The sequence below is a fragment of the Coloeus monedula genome (assembly GCF_965178545.1).
Source record: "Coloeus monedula genome assembly, chromosome: 6".
In the NCBI taxonomy this organism is placed as follows: domain Eukaryota; kingdom Metazoa; phylum Chordata; class Aves; order Passeriformes; family Corvidae; genus Coloeus; species Coloeus monedula.
In genome coordinates this window covers 55,353,573-55,379,498 of record NC_138786.1, presented here as the reverse complement: position 1 = coordinate 55,379,498, position 25,926 = coordinate 55,353,573, and the positions used below count along the sequence as shown (strand labels likewise).

General features: G+C 37.0%; 1 protein-coding gene across 1 annotated transcript in view; it reads right to left on the bottom strand.

Moving 5' to 3' along the window:
• The window catches only part of TDRD9 (tudor domain containing 9), a gene marked incomplete at both ends in the record, with an annotated part of 69,366 nt that overhangs the window by 14,641 nt on the left and 28,799 nt on the right, over positions 1-25,926 (bottom strand). Inside the window, 17 exons of the mRNA XM_082282984.1 lie at positions 1,847-1,954; positions 2,760-2,876; positions 4,460-4,513; positions 6,037-6,081; positions 7,552-7,615; positions 8,103-8,166; positions 8,251-8,413; positions 9,033-9,164; positions 9,540-9,637; positions 11,326-11,430; positions 11,994-12,051; positions 12,778-12,862; positions 13,017-13,068; positions 16,081-16,139; positions 16,914-17,017; positions 21,380-21,544; positions 24,386-24,466. Coding sequence (XP_082139110.1) covers positions 1,847-1,954; positions 2,760-2,876; positions 4,460-4,513; positions 6,037-6,081; positions 7,552-7,615; positions 8,103-8,166; positions 8,251-8,413; positions 9,033-9,164; positions 9,540-9,637; positions 11,326-11,430; positions 11,994-12,051; positions 12,778-12,862; positions 13,017-13,068; positions 16,081-16,139; positions 16,914-17,017; positions 21,380-21,544; positions 24,386-24,466 — 1,554 coding nt within the window. The remainder of the gene's footprint in view (positions 1-1,846; positions 1,955-2,759; positions 2,877-4,459; positions 4,514-6,036; positions 6,082-7,551; positions 7,616-8,102; positions 8,167-8,250; positions 8,414-9,032; positions 9,165-9,539; positions 9,638-11,325; positions 11,431-11,993; positions 12,052-12,777; positions 12,863-13,016; positions 13,069-16,080; positions 16,140-16,913; positions 17,018-21,379; positions 21,545-24,385; positions 24,467-25,926) is intronic.

Genomic DNA, 25,926 nt, shown 5'->3' with positions numbered 1-25,926 from the left:
CTAAACTCCAACATATTCCAAAAGTGTTAGATACTATAGTATATTCAAAAATCTCAAGAGACAATAAAAAGCATCGTTTTGCTGCTAATAATGCCCTACTGCTTCAAACCAGAATAACCAGAATAGTAGATAAACTATAAATGAAGCAAATTAATTTGTAATTATACATACTAATCTGAAGTTTGTTCCAAAAAGCTGACCGGTGTCTCTGATTTTGTCTGTAACAGAAAACCACTGGAATGCTACAATTTTTGTCCACAATTGAGAACTATATCCTACAGGGTGTGCACACACTGGGAAACTGAAGGACCTCCAGCTCCTGCATTTCCTGGCAGAACTGTCACATACTGAATTACTGAGGTATGGTGGGACAGCTTGCACAACTGAAAAAGCACCCTCACATGGCTCCATCATGTCATGGATGACAAAGAGCAATCTCCTGGTCTTCTTTGTGTAGAGGAGTAACTCCAATGTAAGCTTTCACAACTATTAATATGCAACTGTAGCCAGATGTCCATTTGTCTTTTTCTTAATAATATCTCAAAAGAGATCTTGATTTAATATAGAATCATGAACTCCTAGTTAGCAAGTTCAAACTTTGAGACTTTGAACTATTTTTCGGGGCCTATCCAACTGTCTATTTCTCTTCTTTGGCTCTTACAACCTTAGACAGGAAAAAACAGATTATTTTTTCACAATGCTCCTATGCCCTGAAGTTATGGTACTAAGATCAGCTGCCGATCAAAACCATGCTCTAGGTTAGACTGCAGAAACTGCCTAAAGGGAAGATAATTTAGAGAGACCAGAGAGTGGGAGGTTTTATTGTCTTTTGTATCTTCAGCACACCATTAGGAGCAGTATATGGCTGCAAGAGTCTCTCCAAGTGACAGCTTGAGAACTTGCAGCCCTTGTGCCCAAGATGATCATTTACACTGATGAAGACACAGCAGCTATTTCTTCCTTCTTCAAGAAAACAAGCAGTTGATGTATGAGCAGATCAGAAGTCAAACACATTAAAAGTAAGTAGCTCTTTAAATCTACCAGTTTACTATTAATCAATGCTGCTGTGGCAAGACTCATCTTTATTCCACAAGACTGAGTCTAGTCTGGTATTTTGCTTCAATATCCTTAAATAGTATGAAGCACAAAAAAATCCCTTGTCAACAAGATTTTCTGACTCTCTCTCCTTTTCATCTATTTTCTCTTGTGCCAATGAAAGTCTGTTCTTGGAGGCTCCTTGGTAGGTTTGGTTTCTTTAAGCACAGGTCACGGTTGCCTTACAGTGTTATACCTAGTTCAGATACACCAAATATTTTCTTAGTTCAAACCGCACAATTTTGCAAAATCAACACAACCATTTTAAGCTTGCACTTATGCAATCAGATGAAAAGCAGTTCTAGAAGATAAAAAAAAGTCCAGTGCAACCCCTGAGTAACCTTAAAGCAACAAGCACGTATGCCATGCATGGACAAGCAGGAGATTACAAAAAAAAGGAACACTGAAGTTGCAATAACACATTACTTAAGTACTCATCAAAAAGTACCCTCAATAGTCCTGTTCTCTTCTTCCACATATTTTACTCATTTGATGGAAGTTGTTTGCCTGTGCAAGACTAGCAACCAAATGTATAGAGGCAGCTCTCAGGAATTCCTCTAAAATTTCCCACCTACACAATGTTTGTTGTATCGAAAGAATGGGAGGTGGGACAAATGTCACCAAGCGAGGACCAGAGTAGGTAATTATTTCTGTCCTCACCCAAGACACAACAGAACTTGAAAATACCACCCAAACACTTCAGATTTCTATTACTTGATTCTTAATCAAGTCATTCACCTTCTTAACATACCATTACAGTGGTTTTTGGATCTTTGCCAGCAAGGTCTTTCATGGCAATTTCTTCCTGACATTTTCCAAAAGTACAGTAGTTGGGATAGAAAGCACCAGCTATTACCACCTGAAATCAAGAAAGTATTCTGTGAAACACAGCAGATTATATTCAGTTTCTTGAAATGAGATACACTAGCAACATGAAGAGATACCAACAGATCTTCATATGAATATTTTTTCCTGTCTCTGTCCAGGAATTACTGGAACTGCAGCCTAAACACGAATTCACGCAAATTCTTAAAAATATATTTTTGTGAAAAGAATTCAATTTCTGGAACAATTCTACAACATTTCAATTGTTTTGTATGCAGACTTGCTCTATTCTATTACTTGAAAATTGTAGTTGTTAGTTCTGATTTCAAGAGCCTCAGTTTAAATAAATTCACTCAAAATAGCTACAGGTAAATTGTTCAGTTTTCAGGCTGCATCTTACAAGATCTAACAATTCAATTCCAAGAAGCTCACTACTTACACAGTTAAACCAACTGCCACTGAAATGATAAACAGGTCTGTGAAAATAAAATCACGGCTAATCAGTCCAAACAAGACAAGAAATTTAACTGGAAATTTGACAGATTTAAAATAGGTGGAAAGACCTAAAATTCCCAGCACCCCCTCCACACTAATTAACCAAGCCAGAGTTCAAATAGAGTACCTCAAACAAGGGATAATATAATTTTCAAATAACTAACATCAGCTGTCCTTGTACATTGCCAAGACACTGCCAAAAATATTACTTTTTTCTACCCAAAATTGCAACATCCACAAAGAATTTTGAAAAACTAGTGTAATACTAGTTCATCAATATTAGTATATGAAAATTCAGCTGCAATTTTGGAAAATAGCATCTCTTTATGACAGTAAAGCATTACCTGCAAAATGAAGCGTTGTTTGTGCACATATTCCTGGTCCATAGCAGATGGCTGAGCTTTAACATGCATGTTAAACGCACTGACTCGCCTTTTCAAGTTGTGAAATAACTCTGCCACCTGAAATTTGATCTCTAAGTTACATTTAAAGTAGATCAAACCCAACCATAAATTAAAGTAAAATCTGTTAGTAAAAGTTTGAAATAATTGGGCAAACTCTGTTCTCTTTTCAGGTGACTGGTATGCATTTCACCAATATACTGCTTAGCACCTCTATGTTGGAAAATAACTTTAGTACTGTGACTCAATCTGTTTCCCTTATGAAGAACAACTCTGCAGTCACAAAGTGTATTATGCACATATGATACAGAACAAAATTAGGAAAAGAACTGAAACAACCTTTTACAAGATGATATTCTATATTTAAATCATTTTAGGTTTGTACTTTAGGAGGTAAAAATCAGCCCGGACTTCTACACCCAGCTGCAGTGGTGATGATGCTGCACCCTCAGTTTAGCAGATAACTGGGATTACTTTGAGACACATCAAAATTATACCCTCCAGCAGAGCATATTAAACTTTCCATCTCTAGCATTTCCAAGAAGCTTCCCCAAGCAGCCACTGGCCCTCTGACCAAACAGTGAATGCCTTCACTCTCCCAACTGATTCTGGAGTAAATACAGAAAGTAGTACAACTTCTTTGTACCGACACTTCCCTTTCCTTTCTACTGCTGGCAGTTTTAGGACACTACTAGAACAACTACCATTGCCAGAAAGGAACCCAGTTCTGCAAACCCACTTCAACACAAGGGATGATGAAATCAGTATCTTCAGCTGCAGCAAATAAAAGCCCCCACATCTTACTAAGTGTTAAGTGAAGGTGACCATTCTAAAATCCTTATATGTCAGGCACAACCTCTTCTGGCATTATCTGAAATTGACCCAAAAGAGGCTAACATGTGGGACTGATCATTCCACTGTCCAGTTTTACATAATTTGCTTTTCGCTCATCTTTTTTTTGTTATCATCACATATCCAAGTCATAAAACTATAGTCATTTCTTATCCAGATGGTTGCTCACTATCAAAATCTTTTTTATTTCCTGTGCTTTTTAAACACAGGCCCTAGCTCATGCCAAAGGTATGAACTGGTGAAATCATGGCTAAGGCCATTCTGCTCGTCAGTTACTCAGGAATTTTACTTATTTCCCCCACAGTATATCACATTAAGCTTGAAGCCCATTGTGATGCAGAGTTTTCATTAATTGCTGCAGTAATGTTACTAACAAAGCCCCACAAATTCTCAAGTCCAGGCCTCACTATGTAACTAACTAACTGTATTTGCTTAGAGTTTTCCCAACCAGAATACAGAAGATATTTAACAACAGACAGTAGTCACACCACAACCAGTGATCTGAGTAACCTATAAAACTAGCAAATAATACTGGAGGTTTCTTGAAAGTATTAAAAATATGTTAAACAGTTAATCATTTAACACCACTTTGTGTATCCTAACAAAAGGAAAATTCCTTTCATCTAAGTTCATACTTCATTTTAAGAAAATATACATATATAGATATATATATATATATATATATATATCTCGATAGATACATAACACAGTAGTCTTACCCGAAATATTACCATTTACAGAGAAGGAGGAAAGTTAAGTCCTTGTGCTTATAAAAACCTATTTAATCTTACCTCTTTGATCTTGTTTATATGGACAAAATTTGATCGACCCCACTCAAGCTCTTCCTGAAAAATAAAGTTAGAAACTTTTTTCTTCTACTGCTAGTAAATTTTCTCTCACATTCTTCTGTGTGCACACAAATAATAGTTACATATAGCAAAAGAAGAATTTAATCACATTTCACAGCTTTCTTTGCATTCATATTAAGTATTATGCCATGTATGAAGATATAAGTCAATTTGACAAAAACTATATTCTGGTTATCATCAATGCAGTTGTGAGTAATCTAAACTTTCCATATAAACCCACAAGTCCAACTCCTCTGTGTTGCTACTACAAAACCTACTTTAAGATCCACACCTAGAGAATCATAGGAATGTTAAGGTTTGGAAAGACCTCCAAGATCATCGAGTCCAAACATTAACCCAGCACTGCTGTGCCCAGCACTAACCCACGTCCCCAACTGCCACACCCTCACGGTGCCTTTTGAACCAATCCACAGATGGTGACTCCACCACTTCTCTGGGCAGCCTGTTGCAACGTTTCCAGCGGAGAAATTTGTCTTAATTCCAATCTAAACCTGTCCTAGTGCAACTTGAGGCCATTTTCTCTCCTTCTGTCACTTGGGAGAAGGGGCAAGGCGCCAATCCCCAACTCACAATGATCTCTTTTCAGGCAGTTGTAGAGTAACAAGGTCTCTCTCCCCTGAGCCCCCTTTTCTCCAGACTAAACACTTCCAGTTCCCTCAGCTGCTCCTTACAGTACTTGTGCTCCAGATCCTTCACCAGGCTCCATTACCCTTCTCTGGACATGCTCCAGCACACCTCAATGTCTTACAGTATTTTCTACACAGGACTTGAGGTGTGGCCTCACCAGTGCCAAGGGCAGGGGGAAAAAAATCACTGCCCTGGTCCTGCTGGCCACACTACTGCTGACACAAGCCAGGATGCCACTGGCCTTCCTGGCATCCAGGGAACACTTCCAAGAAACGCAGAGTTTCTTTCTTGAATGCCCGTTTTTATTAGACAGATTCTGGCCATCTTGGCTAGTTGTCATAATTCAGTGCTATGTTATACACTGGTGTTCATGAAAGATACCATATGCTGAAAGAACAGGGAAAATAAAAAAGGTTTTATCTTGTACACACAAAAGAAGGACTGGAGGCAGTTATAGTGTGCATGCTACTGGTTTTTGTGACTGATGCACATAAACATCTTCCATCTTTCAGGGTTTTCTGACAGGGCAGAAATTGGTGCGTTTAAAAAACCAGAGATACTTATGCGTATTAAGAGTATTTCTTTCAACTACAGCTCAATTTCACGTTTTAGGTTGGATTTCAAACCCTCTGGCCACTGTTGATTCATCTGTGAAAGGGACTACATAAGGGATTGTCTTCAAACAACTCTGCACTGGATTCAAACACTCATTTTCTCTCAAAGCCTATCCTATTTATGTATGAAAAGTCATAATTATTACAAATAAACATTGCTAGCAAAAGATCCTGACTTTTCATATTTACTATGAAAATAAAATACTCCAGCACTGAAGTCACCAACCTTGAATAGATAAGAAATAAAATTTAACTAACCATGTGATGTCTCAACTTTCCTTGTTGTTTGCAGGCCTGCCATGCCTAAGAAAAAAATGGTGTAGTATTCAGACAGAAAATATAGAGCTTTAGTAGCAATTTTTACAAATATTCATGTGACATTTTAAACTATTGACTTTTTTTTTTGTATCAACACTGTAGGTAATTTTTTAACAGGCTGTCCACCTGGCTTTATGAGAGGAAATGGATGGAGTGTTAAAGCACATGCAAACATTCATAAATTAATTGAACAATTTGGATGCTTTAATTGGACACCGTAATAAACCAAATTACTTTCAAAACCTTTTTCTTTTCCTTGCTTTGAGACAAAAGGAAGTGAACTGACTGATTCAGGTAAGTTGGGATGCAAATGCTTCCCAGAACACAGGGCTGGAAGAGAAATTAAAATACCCAGCATATTAATGAAAATAACTTCATTATTAAGCAGCTTATGACAGATGCCTGCAGAATCCATTTCTTCTAGTTTGACAGTAAGTCACCTCATGATACAATATCCCAGCTTACTGTGGACACTGACTACTAGCAAAGTTGAACAGCCAGACTGCATTTCCCTATCTTCCTAGAGGCTACCCTGGAAGAAATCTGATCTGAACCAAGCCAATTTGGAAATAAACTTTCCTGAACTCAACCTGTTATCAGCCATTCAAAACAAAGCTTTCACATCACTCACACACAGATATCACTGGAAGCTCTGTCTGAATGTTCATATTTTTTCTCCGGGACAACATACTGGTTTATAGAAATATCATCTTCAGATGAATAGGTGATAATTACCAGGTGACACAAGGGAAATATGATAAGGGGAATTCAGAAAACATTATTTCTGAGCCTGAGAATCAGTGGTTACATGTGGCATACATGTCCATGTGTGCTTCACAAGATGCTGACAGCAGAGTAGAAAAAAACAAGTCCATTTTGGCTGAAGGGCAACATGTTTAAAAAAAATGAACAAGCTAAATGAGCAGCTGAAGATTTTGGACTCTCCAGAAGATTACAGAACACACAAGAGCATGCATAATATAAAATGCTGGAATTTGAACAGCAAGTTCCTCTAGCAGAAGCCTTTGCTGTGCTGTACCAGCTCTGCCTCTACATGGAGGAATTCACCCCTGTCCATGGTACTGAGCCACCAAACAGCCAAGAGTACCAAAAAACGGCAGTTGCACAAAAACATCACAAAGCCAAAGCTAAGAAGTCTGGAGAAAGGTCACCAAACTCATTCTGTACTAGAATTAACCAGTCCAAACTGCCCTCGGTTAAAAACGATGTACAAACATCATCACATCTCTGGCATTTTACTTTTGGCTATTACAGTAGAGACAACTGGAACTTCACACAGTTGGACAAAGACTGCCAAAATCATCAATAGCTGGCAGTAGTGTGAAGTTTGTAACAACTGCAAAGCACAAATGATGCACTGATCCTACAAAGGTGAGACTTGCCATCTTGGTCTATCAGATTTCACTGTAATCTAAGCTGGAAAAAAAGACTTACCCTAAATGCATTCACAATTGCAATACAGTCACTCCTACTATTACCAGCAAAACCCATTTTTTTCCTGTCAATACAAACAAAGAATATTAGCAACAATTTTTTTTTCAAATACTGCCTGTATTACACAGCTCAGAATGCTACATCATTAACACCCTCCATGCCTTTAATAAACATGATCAATACACTTATTGTAATAACTTGCTCTTATTCACATCTCCTTGCTGAAGGAGATGCACTGTATGAGCAGGATAATAATAAATATTGTCCTTGCTATTTTAAAAACCGTTTTAATAGACACTGCCACACGTTCACATGAGAAAGGCAATGCTGAAGAATCAGGCCTTGTGCTCAGGAAAGGATGAGTTAGCTCTGTGATTTATGTTCCCAAATAAATACATTCCAGTATCAGCTACCTGGAAAAGCTTCTTTTTGCACTGCTTGGCACTTTAACAGAAAATCAGACTCATGACACACAAAACTATATTAAGTGATCAACTCTGCCCTCTGCTCTCAAATGCAGTTAGGAAGTTATAAAACATCTGGGGTACTACCTGTATGCATCAACGTGCTTTTTGAAAGGTACTGTAAAAAAATTCCGCAAAGACAGTGCTGCAGCTACAACAAAAACAAATCAAAATTAAAACCTGCAAATCATTTGGTTTCAGAGAAGTGTTCCCACATGTTCCTTCTTTCAGTTACCTATAATAAGGCATTCCTCCAAGCAACCAAAGACATGCCCAAGGATTATCAATTTTCCAAGATGCAGGTCCACTGGCAACTGTGTCAACACCGTTCCTAAGAAAGTCAGCTCACCATCATGCAGATTTTCTTCTGTTTGCACACAGGCTGTAATTGCTCCCAGCTAGGGAAATTAAAATGTGTTCACTTGTAAAAGCTGACTAAGTAAACCTCAAACAATTTTTAAAGCCTGGTACTTTTGAAACCAAAGCTACTACATATACTGGATATAAAAACAAGCTACAAATGATGCAAATATTATTTCTTATGCACTTTGGAAAGGAAAACATTTTAATGCAATGAAGATTCTACTCCTTATCAACTTCATAAATGAAAATCAAAATCACCATCTTCCTTGTACAGGTGAGAAGGGTATCTTCAGGCTGACCTCTAAAATAATAATACAGGGTAAGAGTATAATTTATTACTTATTCAAAACACTGTCACTTAGAGAGTTCAAGTTATTTTTTGTCTATTTTTCTATTCTTTCTCACCACAGATGCTAGTCCTCAAATAGCATCATTACTCTCTGATGAAATTATAATCTCTTTTTAAGATGTAACTACAGAAATGATGCTCAAGAGGATGGTAACCCAACAACAGACCAAGGTGTGAAAGACTATCTAGACAGAGTTTATATTTGAGGTTCCAGTTGAGGTTACTACTACTTTAACTACATAGAAAACCACTTCTGCAGTATGTTCCTATTACTTTGATTTTAACAACATTAAAAGGAAGCCTACCTCTTTCAGCTGAACTATTGTACGTTCAATGTCACCCACACTGGGGGGGGAAAGAGCTGTCGCCAGCAAGGCTTTTGGTTCCCCTATATCAAGCTTCTTTAATTTTAAGACTGTAGCTCCCAATGGACAATGCTGAAGGGAAGACAAGATTATTGTTACTTTCCCCCCATGGGAAGTGTGACAAAGTGTTTTACATTAAAAAATACATTAAAGTTTACAATTTAGCAAAATCTGAAATTAACTGTTGTACAACTAGGTTTTTTTTCCTTTTAAGTAGATTGCTTATTTTTACTCCACATCAATCTTACTGCTATAATGCATCTCTATTTCTATAAGGCAACTATGTGGAATGATCTTTGTCAATTAGTTATCAAGTTCAATTCTAGTCATTGCTATAGCTATTAGTAACTATTCCAATTGTCTTCAGGGAAAGTAAAGCAAGGCAAAGCTTCTCTGCTATGACTACATGCATTAAAGAAAACCTAACCCTAAACCCAAAAGCCTTACCAGCAGCTCAGGTTCTGACTTCTCTGGAATACAGTCTGCCCAGAAGGCCTTGTGTACAAGCCTGTAACAATACCCTTTGGAAACACGTCCAGCACGACCTTCACATAGAAGAACAAATCACCAATTTGTGAAGTGCCCAAGTTTTTTCCAAACGCATCCATCTACAAACCCTCTGGGCAGCTGAGCAGCACACAACAGCTGATGCTGCAGGCTGAGCTGTGTTCTGCTCTCTTGCAGCAGACAGGCCCAGCGGACACAAGGGTAGGACAAAAACATTTTGCTTTCACAGGAGCAGTAACTAACAAAAGACTTACGTAAGTATTTCACTCAAATACCTCTTTCGCAAAACTGCCCCCAAATCAACTGCCATTTTTCTCAGTTGAACAGGCATTTCCAATTTGACTCTATAGCTAGAAAATAATCTTCAATATAAACAACTTCTAAGATACAATGATAAACAGCAAAACATCTTTATGATCTACTATTTACAGAAAACACAATGATTCAGAAGTCTACCTTCACAAATCCAAACACCATTCACTCCAACCAACTAAAGGGCACTCTTCTCTGTGGGATACTCCACTACAGAATCAGGCCATATTGTAAAGTCACATGCATAACAAGTCCCAGTCTTCTACACAAAATGCTACTTCTACTGGTTGTACATTGCCTGGTTGCTGTGAGCTATGCTGACCCTGAACCAAATGGAAATAAATCTGTATACTGGGGTTCACAGTGAGGTCTTGAAAGGGGGTGGCTATAGGGGTGGCTTCTGTGAGAAGCTGCTGGAAACTTCAACCATATCTGACAATGCAAGAGTGTGAGGAGGAAGCAGCAGCAGAGAGAATGTGTGATAACTGGCCAAAATCTCCATTTTCCATCCCCCTGTACCACTAGGGAGGAGGGAGTAGAGAAACTGGGAGTGAATCCAAGCCTGGGAATGAGTGGGGGGAAGGTGTTTAAGACTTGGCTTTATTTCTCATTACCCCAGACTGGTTTGTTTGGTAATAAAATTAAACTTATTTCCCCAAGCTGAGTCTGTTTTGCCTGTGATGGTAACTGCTTAGTGAACTCCCTGTCTTCATCTCAAACCTTGAGCCTTCTGCCACCATTTTTCTCCCCCTGTCCAGTTTGAGGAGAGGGGAGTGATAGAGCAGTTTGGTGGGCACCTGGCACCCGGCTGTAACTGTGAAGACTTCATAATACTTGAAATAACAGTACTTTTATATCTGAAGATGTCACTGCTATTAATTTATTTAGTACTATTTTTGACTGAAGCTAAAAAGATTTTGATATTTAAGCAGACTGTCTTACTTGAAAAGCCAATAGGAAATCTTATTTATCCTTGTGCTGTGAACACTGATGTAAACTAGAAACACTGCTGTGGATATTTCAACTCATTTAAGAGTGAGATATACACATGAAAGTTTTTTTCCTGCTGAAACTCACAAGCAGTTAATAAATACCTAGCAGTACTGACCTCTCCTTTTTAAAGTGGCCCGTGACAAAAAAAATTGCTATTAAATAACAAAGAATCCATGGTCTGAAAATTTTTTATACTTTTCAATAAAATACAAAACATGCCTCTGAAAATATACTTGAGGAAAAAAACCCATTCACTCATAGTTGTTTAATCACATTTTTATATCCTGACATGGTGAAGATTTATCAAGTATTAATGGCCAAAATAATCTGTTCTTTTTACTATTAATACAATAAAGCAACAAAGAATTTTTCTTGAAGGTCAGCTTCTAAAATTCCTTTGCATTACCTATTGTAATCTTACCTTTTCTTTGATTACAGTTTGTTTTAGATGCCCAGCAAAGTCTCAAACTTTGGTAATTAGTTTCCTTATCACAAAACAAAATTTTAGTTAAGCAGAAATCTATCACTGCAAGGAAGAAAAAAAAAATTCCTCATGGCAGTGGAAAGAAATACACAAGAATAATCTGTATTATCAGAAAAGTAAAGTCTAAACAACTTGGATAGCAACAAAGAGAACACCAGATTTATAAACAATCAGACACAGGATATTCTGAATACTAAACAAAGTGCTAATAGATTTTACCATAAATACAATAAATCATTGTAGATGACAATCATTAAAAGGCAATCATTTCTGCATTTAGAAACTCTGTATCAAAATTTACTTAAACTGATGAAATTATTTCAAAACATAGTCAGAATGTGATTAAAAAGCTTAACTTGTAACATCAGGTCTGGCTCTGCTTGTTACTGCATTTAAAATTACCCTTTAGTGAAGATTTAAACCAACCTCCCACTCAGTAGCTGTATTTGTTCATATAATCAGATTACTCTGTTGTGAAAGAAAGAATTCAACACTCCAACAGCAGTGCTTTGAACAATAACACATCACTGAGACCTAAACAAGCACAAGTATGGAAAATATTACAAATACAGTGTATACAGAATCACAAGATTGAGACAACTTACCATACTTAACATCAGGAACTGTTACAGAGCTCTCAGCTATGTTGGTAGCTAAAATAACCTGAGTTTTGAAGCAAAAAATAAGCAATGAATGCATAAACAAAAAATTACTCACATTAATGTTTCTACATGAAAAATCCAATTTGCTATGAGAAATATAAATGTAATGGCAACACAGCATTTCTGCTCTGCATATTAAAGCAATACCACACAAGGCAATACAGTACAAAAAAACTGGTGTTTTCTTGTTCTGAGCTCAAAAAAAGCATAATAAAGTCGTATAGCATAGGACAGTATCAAGGAAGAATGGAAATATTTCCTGGTGCTTTTTCTGTACAAAAACATCACACTATTAGCAGCAATACCCTCTTAGTGATGACAGATGAAGAAAATCAAGGCAGCAGCCAAAACCTGGGATACAAAGTGGGTCAGAGTCTCCCGTACTGGGGGACTACTTTGCTATTCAGTGCCACCAGCAGCAGGTGCAAGAATCATGCAGGTGCAAGAATCAACATGCTCAAACCATTCTGAAGGATAAAAACAGCATCATGCAATAGTTTAAGGGTAACTTCCAGTCACTGCACTTCTCTTGAGGTCTCAATACCAGTTAAAACAACAGCTTGGTAAGAAAGGCCATCAATTTACACACTGAAAAACAAAAGTGCTTTGTCCTCAAAATGGTTTGAGCTAGAACAGCTAATATTACTTAAACACATTACTATTTGCTATTACTACTCTAGCAAAGGTTTCACATACTTTAAAAAAGTAATGGTTTTAAAATATTTACTTTTCTGTAGCCAGGAACTGTAGCTGAAAATACTTTACTTTGTTCCTCCAACGTTGCACATGCGTGAAATGGGTACACATGCCACCTAAAGAAAATACATTCGTGAAATATTTACTGATGCAAGAATACTGAAGTTGATTACACTTCTGTGCTAAACCTTATTATGTACTTAGAACTCATACAGCTGAAAGACTCATGTTCAGATTTAACTGAACTGAAACAAATTTCGTCTAACTTACCTTTTATACTTCTGTGAGAGACACGAGTGCATGTATCTTATTTCACCTAAACCTAGGGAAAAAGTAATCATGAGTTTATTTTTCATTTTAGTCATCAGGAACAATTCTAAATCATCTATTTCAATTATTAATTGCTTGTCATTATTACCTCTTTTAAGCCACACAATAAAATGGTAGAACAGTTGAACAGCAAATGTAGTAAGTCACTGAAACTCAGTGAGTCAATTTTTCAAGAACCATTTGGCATTGATTTTACACTTAATAAAGTGAAAGTGCAACACCAGATTTAAAGGCCATTTGACAATATCCCATTATTACCCCTTGTTTGAGTTTCTCACAACTGACAGTGCTCACCACATGCTGAGAATCTGTCTGCTTTAGGCTAAAATTGGGTATTTCCACCAAAACAAGTTCTTTCAAAGAGCAGGGCCAAGGAAAAAAAAAAAAAAAAAAAAAAAGCTATTTCTGTCTTACCCACCTCACCTTTGGCCATTCCAGTGCCCATTTTCTGGGGCATGCATTTCTCATCTGCCAGAGGAAATCTTATGACTAAGGGATTTTTCTATCTTCCTGAATACCTCCACAGACACAAACCTTTCTGAGCAGCTTAGTTTACTTCTTATTGAGACTTCAATTCCAAAAGCCCCATTTTCAAAAATCTGTCCAACCCTGGACTTTCCTGGAGGTTGTTTTTATGATTAAGAAGAACTAAAAGGTTTGATTCATGTTTGGCAGAGCAGACTGTGCATCATCACTGTTAACAGTAATTATTAATCAGCCTAGTAATTACTGACTAGCCACAGCAGGCAGTGTCTGCTGACCAGTTTTTAAAACGACAAGAGTTGACTGACCATGACACCTACAGAACACAAGGATCTCAATAGGAAAAAAAAGTCTGGAATGAAACAGGAACTAGTAACAAATTTTGTCTGGCAAACATACAAGGACAATAAGGAGAGCAGGGCATGGAGAAGTGCAAAAGAAAATATGGAACAGACAAAAAGAGATCAACACAAGTACAACAGAAAATTAGATCACTTGGAACATATTCATGCCTATGAAGATGTATGTTAAGAAAATTACAGTGTAACATAGTACTTTCTACCACCTGTTACCTACAGAGAGACAAGCTCTGGGAAAAAAGGAGAGTTGAATACTGACGGGTATTTATCTATAAAGAATAAGACTTGGCAGCATTACAAAAAAAAATAATCAGTGAACAAGACAGGCAATTACAAGGGAAAACATGGCATCCTGCTTCAGACAGCTGCAACTCCTTCTGGAAGCAGATCCTGCCCCATCACTGAGTTCCTCAAAGACAGTGGGCAAAAATCCCTTAACAGCATCCTCAGCAGAGCACTGCTCTTTCTGGCTGCTGCTGCACACTTAACTTGACAAGTCCGTGGAAGCGTTATTTTTAATGTTCAAAATGCTATGTAATCCTTAGCACTCAAAAAATCTAAGCATCTCAAATCAACATCCTAAATGTGGATGTTAAATGTGTAAAAATAACCCAAAGCTCTGTTTCAGCTGCCATCTTGTAAACTGAGGGCTCTCCTCCCCTTTTCTCCAGTACTGTATAAAAACATTTGCGAGGAAAACGTCAAGGGGTATTTGCTAACCCTGTGTTCAGGATCAGTCTTGAGTATCCAGTTTAAAACCACACAAGGTCAAACACTGAACAAATAAAACACAAACTTGAGCGTACCAGCTCATTCAGAAAGCACTACCTGCACAGGTTTCCACAAATTTACCAAATTTATTTAAACAAAATAAAAATCAGTCTATCACTTGCAGTTATAAGCCATCAGGGATAGCAGCACAGTAAACAAAAACAAAAACCAAACAAACAAAACCCACAAACAACCCAAAACAAAACACCTCAAAGTGAAAGATAAAGACTTAGGATTTGAAAGTGCTAAAGAGTAATTTCAGATTGAAACGAAGACCCAGAGGGCCTGAGGAGTCTGAAAACACACCAGACAAACACCAATACCAGAGGCCAGAGGCAACAGAGATGGTCTCCCTAGACTATTAATCACAAACTGGAATGGGCCTTACACTGACACAATGAAATAATTCCTTCTACCCATTAATTTTATAGAGAAGGTGACTCTAGGAAAGGCAGCTCTAATACTTTTCAGCTGATGGGGAACACTCACCACTGAAAGCTACTCTGCAAGTGCAGTGTATCTTGGAGCTGGTGTGCTGTACTTCCAGCTCTAGCCCTGGCCTGCCTATTCCTGAGCTCAACACAGCAGAGAAACGACATCCATAAACATTTTACAGAGTAAGAAAGTCCTGGTAGGGACAGACTTTGCTGTGTCCAAGGAAACAGCTGCTCTGGAATTCAAGGTGACTCTGAATATAACCAAGTCTTTTCAAAGTTTCCAACTAACAAATTTTCAGCTCATGAAGTAAAAGAATACCTGAAACCACCAGGTAACAGATTTGTGATGTTCAGGAAAACTACTCTGCAGGCTAGTTACACTGCCTCTAAAATCCAGCTAATAGGTTCAAATAAGAATGACAGTCAAAAGCCTGCAATAATTTTTATGCAAGACAACTTAGGTTTTATTCTTTACAGAAGACTCTAACTATGTGTAGCCAGCTTTTTGATCATTAATTGCTGTGTCATCATGTGTGATTATGAGCATGCCAACTACACCAACCAAGGTACATGGAAAGAAAAAAGTGAATCTGAACTTTTACAGTAACAATCTAAATAAAGACCGCACTATATGCAGATAAGGAAACATCTCTAAAAGAATCCTAGGAACTTCCTACAATAACAAATAATTGCATCAAAAAACTGAGCAACTCCATTTCTACAGATTAATTACAGAACTAATTTTATTATTTTAAAAATATATAAAAACTTGATTTTTGACTCACAACTTTTGCAATTACTGCCACAATTAAAAAAGTTTCCAAGAAAAAACACCCAAAGAGACCGATGAACCTCATTTAAGTATGTGTTTAATAAATCCCTGGAAGAAGTGCCAGAAGAAAGCTCATTAGATGACAAATAACAAAAAAGAAAGTTATTAAGACAAATATTCACCTGGTAAAAACACAAGCACGCTGCCATGTTCTAATGTGCCACTCAAGCTCTTTTTCTCCCTAACAAGAAAACACAGCTTCATTAGTTTTACAATCTCATTCTGCTTCATTACCCCAAGTTATTTCATTCTGGAAGAACAAGCAGAAGTGCACACTTTTTGTAACATGCATTATTTAAACCTCCTAAAGAAGTGAAATTTCAACCATTATTTGCAACTATGCCTTCTGAAAAATTCAGTATATAAACACTGGAACCAGAGCATTAGGTTTATGTTTTTTCTTCAAAACTATGACAAAAAGAAACATTCTCATTCTGCAATGGAGTTAGTCATAATCAGGTAACTTTTAATACACACTCACTGTTAGACAAAAGTTGTAGAAGCACCTTTATTACATTTTCAGATACTAAACATCAATTTAAAAAACACAGAGCAGCGAAATCCAGTATTTTCTTATTTCAAATTACGTTAAGGCATTAAACAGACAGTGAAAATTAATGCCTAGTATTTATCCTTTTTTTCCATGAAATAATGTATGGTTTAGGTTTTAATATAAAATAGTAGTTCTGGTTTAATTCTTGACATAAATACTCCTCAGCTCTGATCTACAGAAAGAATACAGTTTCCATATGACATGGCTGCCTTTAATAGTCACACTCCAGGGCAGGATGTGCACTTTAAGAACAGAGGGTACAAATCAAACAAATATATAAAATAAAGGCAGAGATGCAAGTAAAATTAAGTTTCCACTAATAATCATGGGCTGCTGCTGTTGCTTAATTAGCTTCTCATTTTCCCAAGAGCCACTGATCCCAGATCTTGAACTATATCTTACCTATTGCTCCTCTTTTCTAACTCATCAAATGACTGAATCAGAGACACTGCGACTTGATACATTTTCTGTTCTATCACTGGTTCCCCAAGGCTCTGAGGATGAAGCTGTGTGGAGAAGGTAATGAGGTTAACTTAGTGTAACAGGCTAAAAGACTGAAGTTCATATATATATTTCAATTTGTCAAGTGCTTGCAATTAAAATTGATCCAGTACAGAAGCTTGTACAAAGAAGTAACTTCATCTGATACACTCATTACCTTCTAAATAGACATCTTTCTTCGAGCATCCTATCATTTTAATGCTAAAGAAATACTTCTGATATTTACCTACTTAAGGACTAAGCCACCCTCCAGCTGTTTGCAGGACATACTCCTTATTCTGAAGTGTCAAGCACATGGGACTGATCACAACCAGTGGGAACAGGATGACAAGGAGGAATGGGGACAAGGACATTGCAGTGCTTCTCACAGCTACTATTACGCAGCTCTCTCCACCTGCCCACACACAAATCATATACCTCTTTCTTATTTAAATTGTTTTTCCACTTAATGGGTCTTGTGGTTTTGGTCATACCCTGTCAAAGAATTACTCTTCTGTTGTGCTCAACAGAACCATGATGATTCTGTCTCCACTGTTTCCTTACATTCTGTACAAACTCAAGGCTTTAGTATTTAAGAACACAAACTATCAAGTACTCAGAGCAAAGACAGTAACTTAATCACTTCCCACTTTTAAAGCAAAAGTCATTTTAATAAACTAGACCTGCTTTGAAAAAGGTCTATAGTATTACACATTTTTCCCTGGTGGGCAAAATGGCTTTTAATCATTGCTCACCTTTCATTCTCAGAGCTTCTCCTCATGGTAGTACAAACTCTTTACTGGACCAAGTGTTTCAGAGAGCTAAAATCACAGACAACTGAACTATCTAAACTATTAAAATGAAATCAGTTATTCTTCTACCGGTTTCCCTTTGTAAAGGAGCTCATAACAATCACAAAAGCACTGCTCCTAGCACCAGTCTGGGAACACTGATTCAGATCAGCATTTGCTACTGCAACCTCAGTTCTCAGTTTCATTAGCCCATGAGAAACCTCAAAAATACTCAATTGTTTTCTTCACAGTTATTTTTGCCCCAGTAGATGTGAAAAATCTAAGAAAGTTACCTCTTCTGGGCTGCTTGAACATAAGATTTTTTTGTTTTATATTATCCCTGCTTAAATAACTGTCCAATTTGTCTTTTCAATTTTGCTACTGATTGTACCTTTAGTATTCTTTAACACGACAAGGCTTCCACATCACTCCTAATAAAAGGTAACAATGTGACAAACAGCAAATCCAAAAGCCCAGTCAAACCTGACTGAAGTAATACAACATAATCAGAACAGCTTTTGACAGCAGCTCACTACCTTCCATCAGGACTCTGACTCCAGTTCTATGGATATGAAGGAGTTTTCACCCATGCAAGCCAAAAATGGCTTGCATTTTTGCACTTTGCTTCATTTTTTAAATTTGCATTTCATATCTCCAACACCATCCAGAACAAAAGGCAAGCATTTACACAAGTAGCTTTAAAATTGCCTATAGATAGAGCCTTAATGCATTTTTCATAAAACCTGTGTTTCAATGATTCTTGGGAGTTAGAGGTTGCTGGTAGGACGGAATCACAATTCTGTTAAACGTCCAGAACAACGTGCTTAGGAAGTCCATTACACCAAAAGAAAAATAAACTACTTTTTGTAAGCCAACACTCACAAATTAAACAGCACAACTATAAATGACCCAGTATCTGGGCAAGGGTAAGCTAGTGCTACACTGAAAAATGTTTCTCCCTTCTTCCCCTCTTATTTGTAATCTTTCCTACAAATGAATTAATTCAAGTAGAAAGCTTTATCTTTGATTCAGCTAGATGTCTGTCTAACCACAGCAGAGGGTTTACTGCAAACAGGCATACAGAAGAAAAAATGATGACTGACACTTTTATTCATCTTCCAAATCACAATGGCATCAATGAATTGACAAATTATTCAAGTCAAAATGACTCTCCAAAATTTTTATTTTCAAGCACAGTTTTAAAACATTATCCCATGCAGAAATGAGTGACGTATTAAAGCCAAGAGGTCTGCAGGATTCACAAAAGGATTCTACACTTATAAAGTAACATCAAATTATTTTAAGATTTTTTGAAAAGGGACAAAGGTGCACACCTCACAGCCCAGAGACAGTTAAAAAGGACTTAACTGATTTTGACTGAGATGCTTTAATAAATGAGTTTAAGATTTACGTAATCTGGTTTTATAGTTATTAATTTTAAAATCAAAAGGAAACTTAGAAAAATTCTGCTTATCTAAAGACCAAAGGCTGCATTTACTTTTAACTGCTGTGTTCTTTTATGTAAATTTTACAGGCTTTTAAAGATGAAAATAAAACATCAGGAACTAAAGTCTGAAGCCTGTACCTCAGGCAGTTATCTAACTGATTTAGATTTTAGCATGATGAAAGATGTGCTCCTGCCTCCATATGGCAGCATTAACTCATTAACTGCCTTAACATTCACATTCCACTTTCATTTTATTAGGATGTTACATAAATCATCTTAGACCTTCCACATTTTAATTTTTTAATTGTGACTAGTATTTAGAGATAATCTTCACACACAGCATCATAAGAAACAAGACCAAGACTAAGAATCAGTGCTTTAGAATTCAATTTCATCCTTTTTTAATATATATTAAAAAAAGAAAATCAAGAGCACTTATGTGCTTCTATTGTTGCCCTAAGGCACAAGAAACATCTTGGACAAACATACTCTCCCCATCCTGCTGAGAAACAGAATGGCTATAGATAGGACAACACAAGATAAAGAATCAGATGAAAACTTTGAATAAAAAACACAGAGAAAATAAAACATATAAAAAGGCCTAAGTATTGAAAGCAGTTCCTTTGTTCATGGTCTCTGAGGTGAAAGGTGTGCAAGTTGACATTCAGCTCCAAGTGCAGCTATGACAAATCCAACTTGACTGAACTAAGCTTCTTACTCAATTTCCTGGTTATCTTTTTGTTGTGATCATCAAAAATCTTTTAAAAAAACCCCATGTATTACATAATCTCTTCCATATTATCTGTCTGAGCTACCATACTAATGTAAAAATACTGATGGGCCAACTGCCATAAGCATTGAGTTTATTTTTTTGTTTGCATTAAAACTTCAACAGTTAACAGCCTTTTATTTCAGCTTGCCTGTGTTGAGGCATAACCAGTTGGCCTGTGCTGTGTACAGCAGAAGCAATTATTTTCTTCTGGTTTCTCAAACTACCTATTTTATTTTGCTATTTTATTTTCTGCAGAATTGATGGATGAAAGCTAAATAATAACATTGTGTTCACCCACTGCTGCTTTTTAAGTGCATACCCCATCTTCTTTATTGTAATAACATTCTAATAGTGTTTTGAATTATCAAAACTGACCAATAATTATACACTCACGTCCCAGTTATTTTTAGACTGGCTATCATAATACAGGCCTGAGTGCATTTGTTCTACTCTGCTTTAACCTGTTTATTTTGCCTTGAACCATAATACTGAAAGAGTTCACTCAAGTGAATTCCTACACAGCTGTTTTTCAAATGTAAAACAAACTCCTATTATAAAACCACAGAAAACAGATTAACTCATATTTACATTCATTCCTTTACTATCTGATGTCTACATAAATACTTGCTACAATGTCAGGAGCCTTACAAACAGAAATATACAAAATACATTCCGTGCAGCTTATAAGCTAAAGATTGATAAAGCAAACACATCTTCAGCCAGTATCTACCCCCTCCTGAGGCATCAGAGAAGCAGCACTCCAGCACAGCGCACCAGGGAACTGAGAGGTATCTGTTATTCTAACACATTTTCATTACTCAAAATTACACATTTGCCATGGTGGCCTCCATGGTTACAACAGAAATAGGTTCAAAACTACTGTATAATATCTCTGGCTCTACTAAAAAAAAATAAAATAAAGAAAAAAGAAAAATAGGAAAGCCTCAGCTGATAGAGAAGCCAACTTGATAACATCAAAGTTCTAATCATAAATGCTTGTTTTCTCTTCATTTCACACCACTTTCTGCCTTTTTACATAATAAACATGAACCAAGCCAGGAAATATTCCCTGATTTTGTCCGCTATATTCAAAGAGATCTGTAAGTCTTTTTATGTTACTTTGTGCTTTAACAGAAACTTTAACATTGTTCATCTTGAATGCAAACTATCAAACAAAATGCCTCATACTATTGAAACATTTCTGTTACGTGAAGGGAACTAGTTTGCTCGTAAGAAGACTCTTGTTTCATCCTCATCTATTAATTCTTACCTAGAATTGCAATATAAAAGTGGTTATATGTCATTTTATTACACAGTTGTCAATTGACTGTTCCAATTTCTTATTACGTCCAAAGAAATGAAGTTGTATTTACAATACCTGGAAATCAAAATTTTCCTTCAAGTCATCAAGATAATATTCTTCAACTGCAAAAGGTCTGCCTTCCACCTTAAATACACAGACTGGATTCAGACCATTATGAACTGGAAGTGCAAAGTAATCAGCTAATTCTTTAGAGTTGATGGAAGCAGACATCAGTATTATCTGTTAAAAAAAAAGGTACAGCAAATGTAAAGCATTAATTTTAACACAAATCATCCTGCTACATGGGAATCTCCACTTCCTCTTCATGCTAAATGGTCTAATCCTGGTTACTACAGGTATGTGACCTAACTATATTGAAGATAATCAAACTAAAGGCTTAATGTACCCTAGCTAGCACTTGGAGAAAGGTAAGCACCTGTAAGAGAATGGCTCAGGCTAGAAACCTAGGGCAGGCAACATGGTTAAAAGTTCAACCAAAAACATACAGTAATCTTGACAAAGATATCACCACCCAAACCAGAAATGCCATAAAACACAGGACCATCCCCCGTACAAAATGCCAGGAAGGCAAACTAATGAAGTGGGCATTGTACCACTGTGCTCAGCTCCAAAGCACATGTAAAGCACAAGAAACACATGGAGAGAGCAGGCTAAACCATGAAGTTTTCTAACATGATCCTGAAAGAAGAAATTTGAAAGGATGTAATTCTGCAAATACATGAAACCTGTCCCGCTACAGCATGGACTGCCTCATGGCTCAACAGACAGTGGCTCACCTATGTCAGTCTAATGGGCTAAATCTAACCTCCCATGAAGGCTATCAAAACAAAATCCAATCTAAATCTGCAGTTACAGGCAAGGAAAACTCCTACCCCTTCTTCTAGACAATCTCTGTAATCTCGACTCTAATCTGCATGGAATCCTTCCAAAGTAGAAAGAAATGACAGATTCTTAACAGAGTGCCTGAAGGATCACATAACTGAACCAAGAGTTTTACTTACTCCTAAAGCAGAAATTCAACAAGCACATACCACCAACATGGCACACGAACACAACAGAACAGAGGGTAATCAAAGAAGACAGTTGAAGATCAAGCAGTCCAAAACCACTTGTACAGCATGGATATGTCCCAAGACCCACTAGATGATACCAAAAACTGTTACTAGTCACTATGGAAACTACACTATTTGGTCTGACCCAAGAGAGACACTCTTTAACAGGTTCTCTTTCAACAACCCTATCCCAGTCAGAGCAACCTCAGAACAATCCAGTGTCTGCTCTGTGATCTAAAATTAATAATCTGCAGCAGCCATCTGCCAGAAAATCCAGCATAGTTTAATAGTTTAGATAGTTTACCAGGTAGATCTTGTCCTCAGTACATCAGAATCACTCAACTAACTCCTGATAGTTGATGTAATGTTGAATTACCTGTGACTTCTGAGGTCTGCAACAATCAAACCAGGAAACAAACAGCTCACATGTATTTCATACCACCCTGAGTTAAAAATGCTTTGTTTCCTCTCTTAAACAGGGATCCTTATACTCTTTTGTTTCATGAATCCAGGGAGGATTGGAGGAGAACCTTACATTTTCTAAACGAATTTGCCACATCAAAGCTCCCTTTCTCTACAGAAAAATGCAAGAAGTAGGAGACACTGGGCTTAGTATATAAATTCAAACTGAACAGCCCATTCCACTCTGCGAAGGGCCAGCAAGTGAGATCAAGAGTTCACCCTTCTTCGACATAAAGAAAACTCAAAGGGACATCCCCCCAGCTCTCTCAAATACAGGCCTCTCTCAGGTTTTAGGATATTAAAAAACTGTCATCTGCAGAAACAACTGCAGAGAATAATATAAAGAGAATAAAATTTTTCAGTTACAATTTTGAGACTGAAACGGAACTATAGAGGAAAATGAAAACTTTTTCAGGAACCTCAAATGGAAAAATATTTTCTAACAGAAAAGATGACAGGGCCTGTAGGCATCCCTGCCATTGAAACCAACCGGATAATCAGCATCAAGGGCAAACTTCTCACCAATCCAGTTTGATCAAATTACTGCTCTTCTCAGTAGGCAGAGCCAAGTGCTAAAAAAGGCTGAATAGTTTCACATTACTGTCTCTGAATTTAAAGACAGGAGTTTTCTCTAAAATCTAAATCAGCATGAAAAGGGATAAAAAGTGAAAGATGTGAAGTCCACAGCCCTATGCCAGGCCCTAAGCAAAATGAAAGGACACTTTCAGTGACAGCATGTTTGGAAGATCTAAAGACCGAGTTTGGATCAATGTGATGGACTGCACATCAAAACACAAATTCCCTTCCAATGGCAACAAAACCACCCAACCTAGACCCTATTTTGAACAGAAAAATTTACATTAAACTACTGAAGCACTTAAGAGACATGTAGTCTCTCAAAATATCTGCAGTCCCAAATAGGCTAACTCAGTATCTTTCTGTGCAGCTAACTCCATCACTTGTATTTCGTTTCTTACATTTCAAGAGTTCATTACTTTGGGACCCCAAAGACTAAACACGCCATGCTAAATGTCTGCAACTTTGCTTTACTACAAAGCAGAATTGCCTAACATGCAGAAAAAAACCTCAGCCATGTTTTACTACCAGTTCTACCCAGAAGTTGCAGTACAGCATTTCTGGTCTTTTACTATTTCTTCATGTTGTCCCTCTTGAACAAAAAGGCTCACTTATTTCCAAGAGTTAATGCTACCATTTTAACCAAGGATAAGCACTGCCCTCAATACCCAATATGTAATTCTAGTCAAATATCCATCGTGCAGTTTTTAGCCTTAAGCAGGCTTTAGAAACTAATGCATTTTAACATGAGGGGAAAAAAAAGAAGTCTCTCAGAACACATTACAGCAGCCAGGAAAAGAATGCCCCTTAGCTTGCTTACTTATGAGGAGTGGCAAACTAAATAATATTTTAGTAAAAAGTAGTAACATAGTAATTGGTTGCAAATTCTTTAGAAATAGGACCCTCATAGATAAAAGACATGCAAAAATTTTCTTGCAAGAAAAAATAGCAGAATTCAGTTTGAACCCACCTTTACAGACTGTGAGTTTGTACACAACAGTTTACGGGTCACCAAGAGCAAGAAATCAATTTCTTCTGTACGCTCATGCACCTGGAAGACATTGTCAAAAAGAGGAGGATGAATTAATGAAAATTAAATCGTGGATAATCTCTTACTTTTCTACTCAATTTTATGCCTTATTTTACTAACTTGGAATAACAGTATGTTTTCATAAAAGAAAGCATACCTTTTGAGCCTAGGCATGTTAATAACACCTTGAAATCCCAAGAACAGTCTTCAGATGACTACAGCACCCTTTGTGAAAATCATGTCACTATTAATTTATGAAAATCTAGAATAATGACTAGAGAATCAATCCTGAGCTCTAGCCACTGGTTCTACTAGAGCTGATAGTGACAGATTAAGTCTATGATACTGATGCTGGGTAAATCAACTGTACTGGTAAGATCCCAAATGATCCAGGGACTGTTTTGGTTTGTCTGAAAACTAAGCAAATCAAATAGATGTGCCTCATTCCCAGTGGCTGCCAGCTATGATCCAAATACACAACTGCTTTCTAAAACATTAATTTACACCCAATTCTTTATAGATCCTAGCACCTCAGCCTTCTGACTTCTCCTTACAGTTCAGCAAATACTTCTTCCCAACATTACCCATGACGACCATAACCCTTTCTTGAATTACAGTTTAAATATTTTAAGTGCAGCACCTTTTTCTGGAGTTCAGCCTTCCCAAGTCAATCTCCTGCATACTAATTAGCCATTTCTAACATAATATAAAGATAAGATTTATACTCAATACTGTCCCATTACAAAACCAAACTTAGCTAAGGTAGTTTTCAGGCTGCCAGTAAGGTCTCATTGTAAGATGTCAAGACTTTTGGTCCTAGTTTCTTTAAGTATGCTCCTAAATGTCTGCAGTACTCTAAGAGAGATGAGACCTGCAATTCTGTCACTGAGAACATTCAGTTGTTAAAAACAGTGACTGTGGGCACAAGATCAGACTCTCTGTAGTAGGTGTGGGGGAAAAGCTGGCATATGGCAACAGGAGGGACTAGAATTCTGGCTGGGGAATTCTGGCTGGAAGCAGAACACACATACAGTCTTCACAGACGAATGCTGCTGAAACCAGTGGTACAAGCCAATAGCATCAGTTCAAATTACAGCACCCAAGAAAACAAAGTTTTAAAAACCTCTGCATAAACCCATTCTCCTATGTAAGGGGCCAGAAAACCTCACTCATTAATTTTTGCATGTAATTAATAAATTTTAAAACTAAAGGAATAATAACGCTCTCAGTGTATACACCTTCTATGGTTCAACTTTTGAATCTACATTTAACCTGCATTTCCTTATTAAAGGAAACATTATGGTTTCCAACAGTCTGCTAACACACTGGAGTGCTCAAGTCTTTTCCAAGACCACTGATATGATTCTTCAGGCTTTGAGGTTTTTTTGTTCTTCTGTCTGTTTAAATGAAGTACTAAATTTCTTCATACAAAAATGTAACTACTTGCCTAATCTTTTCCAGATTTCCAATGTACTATTTCA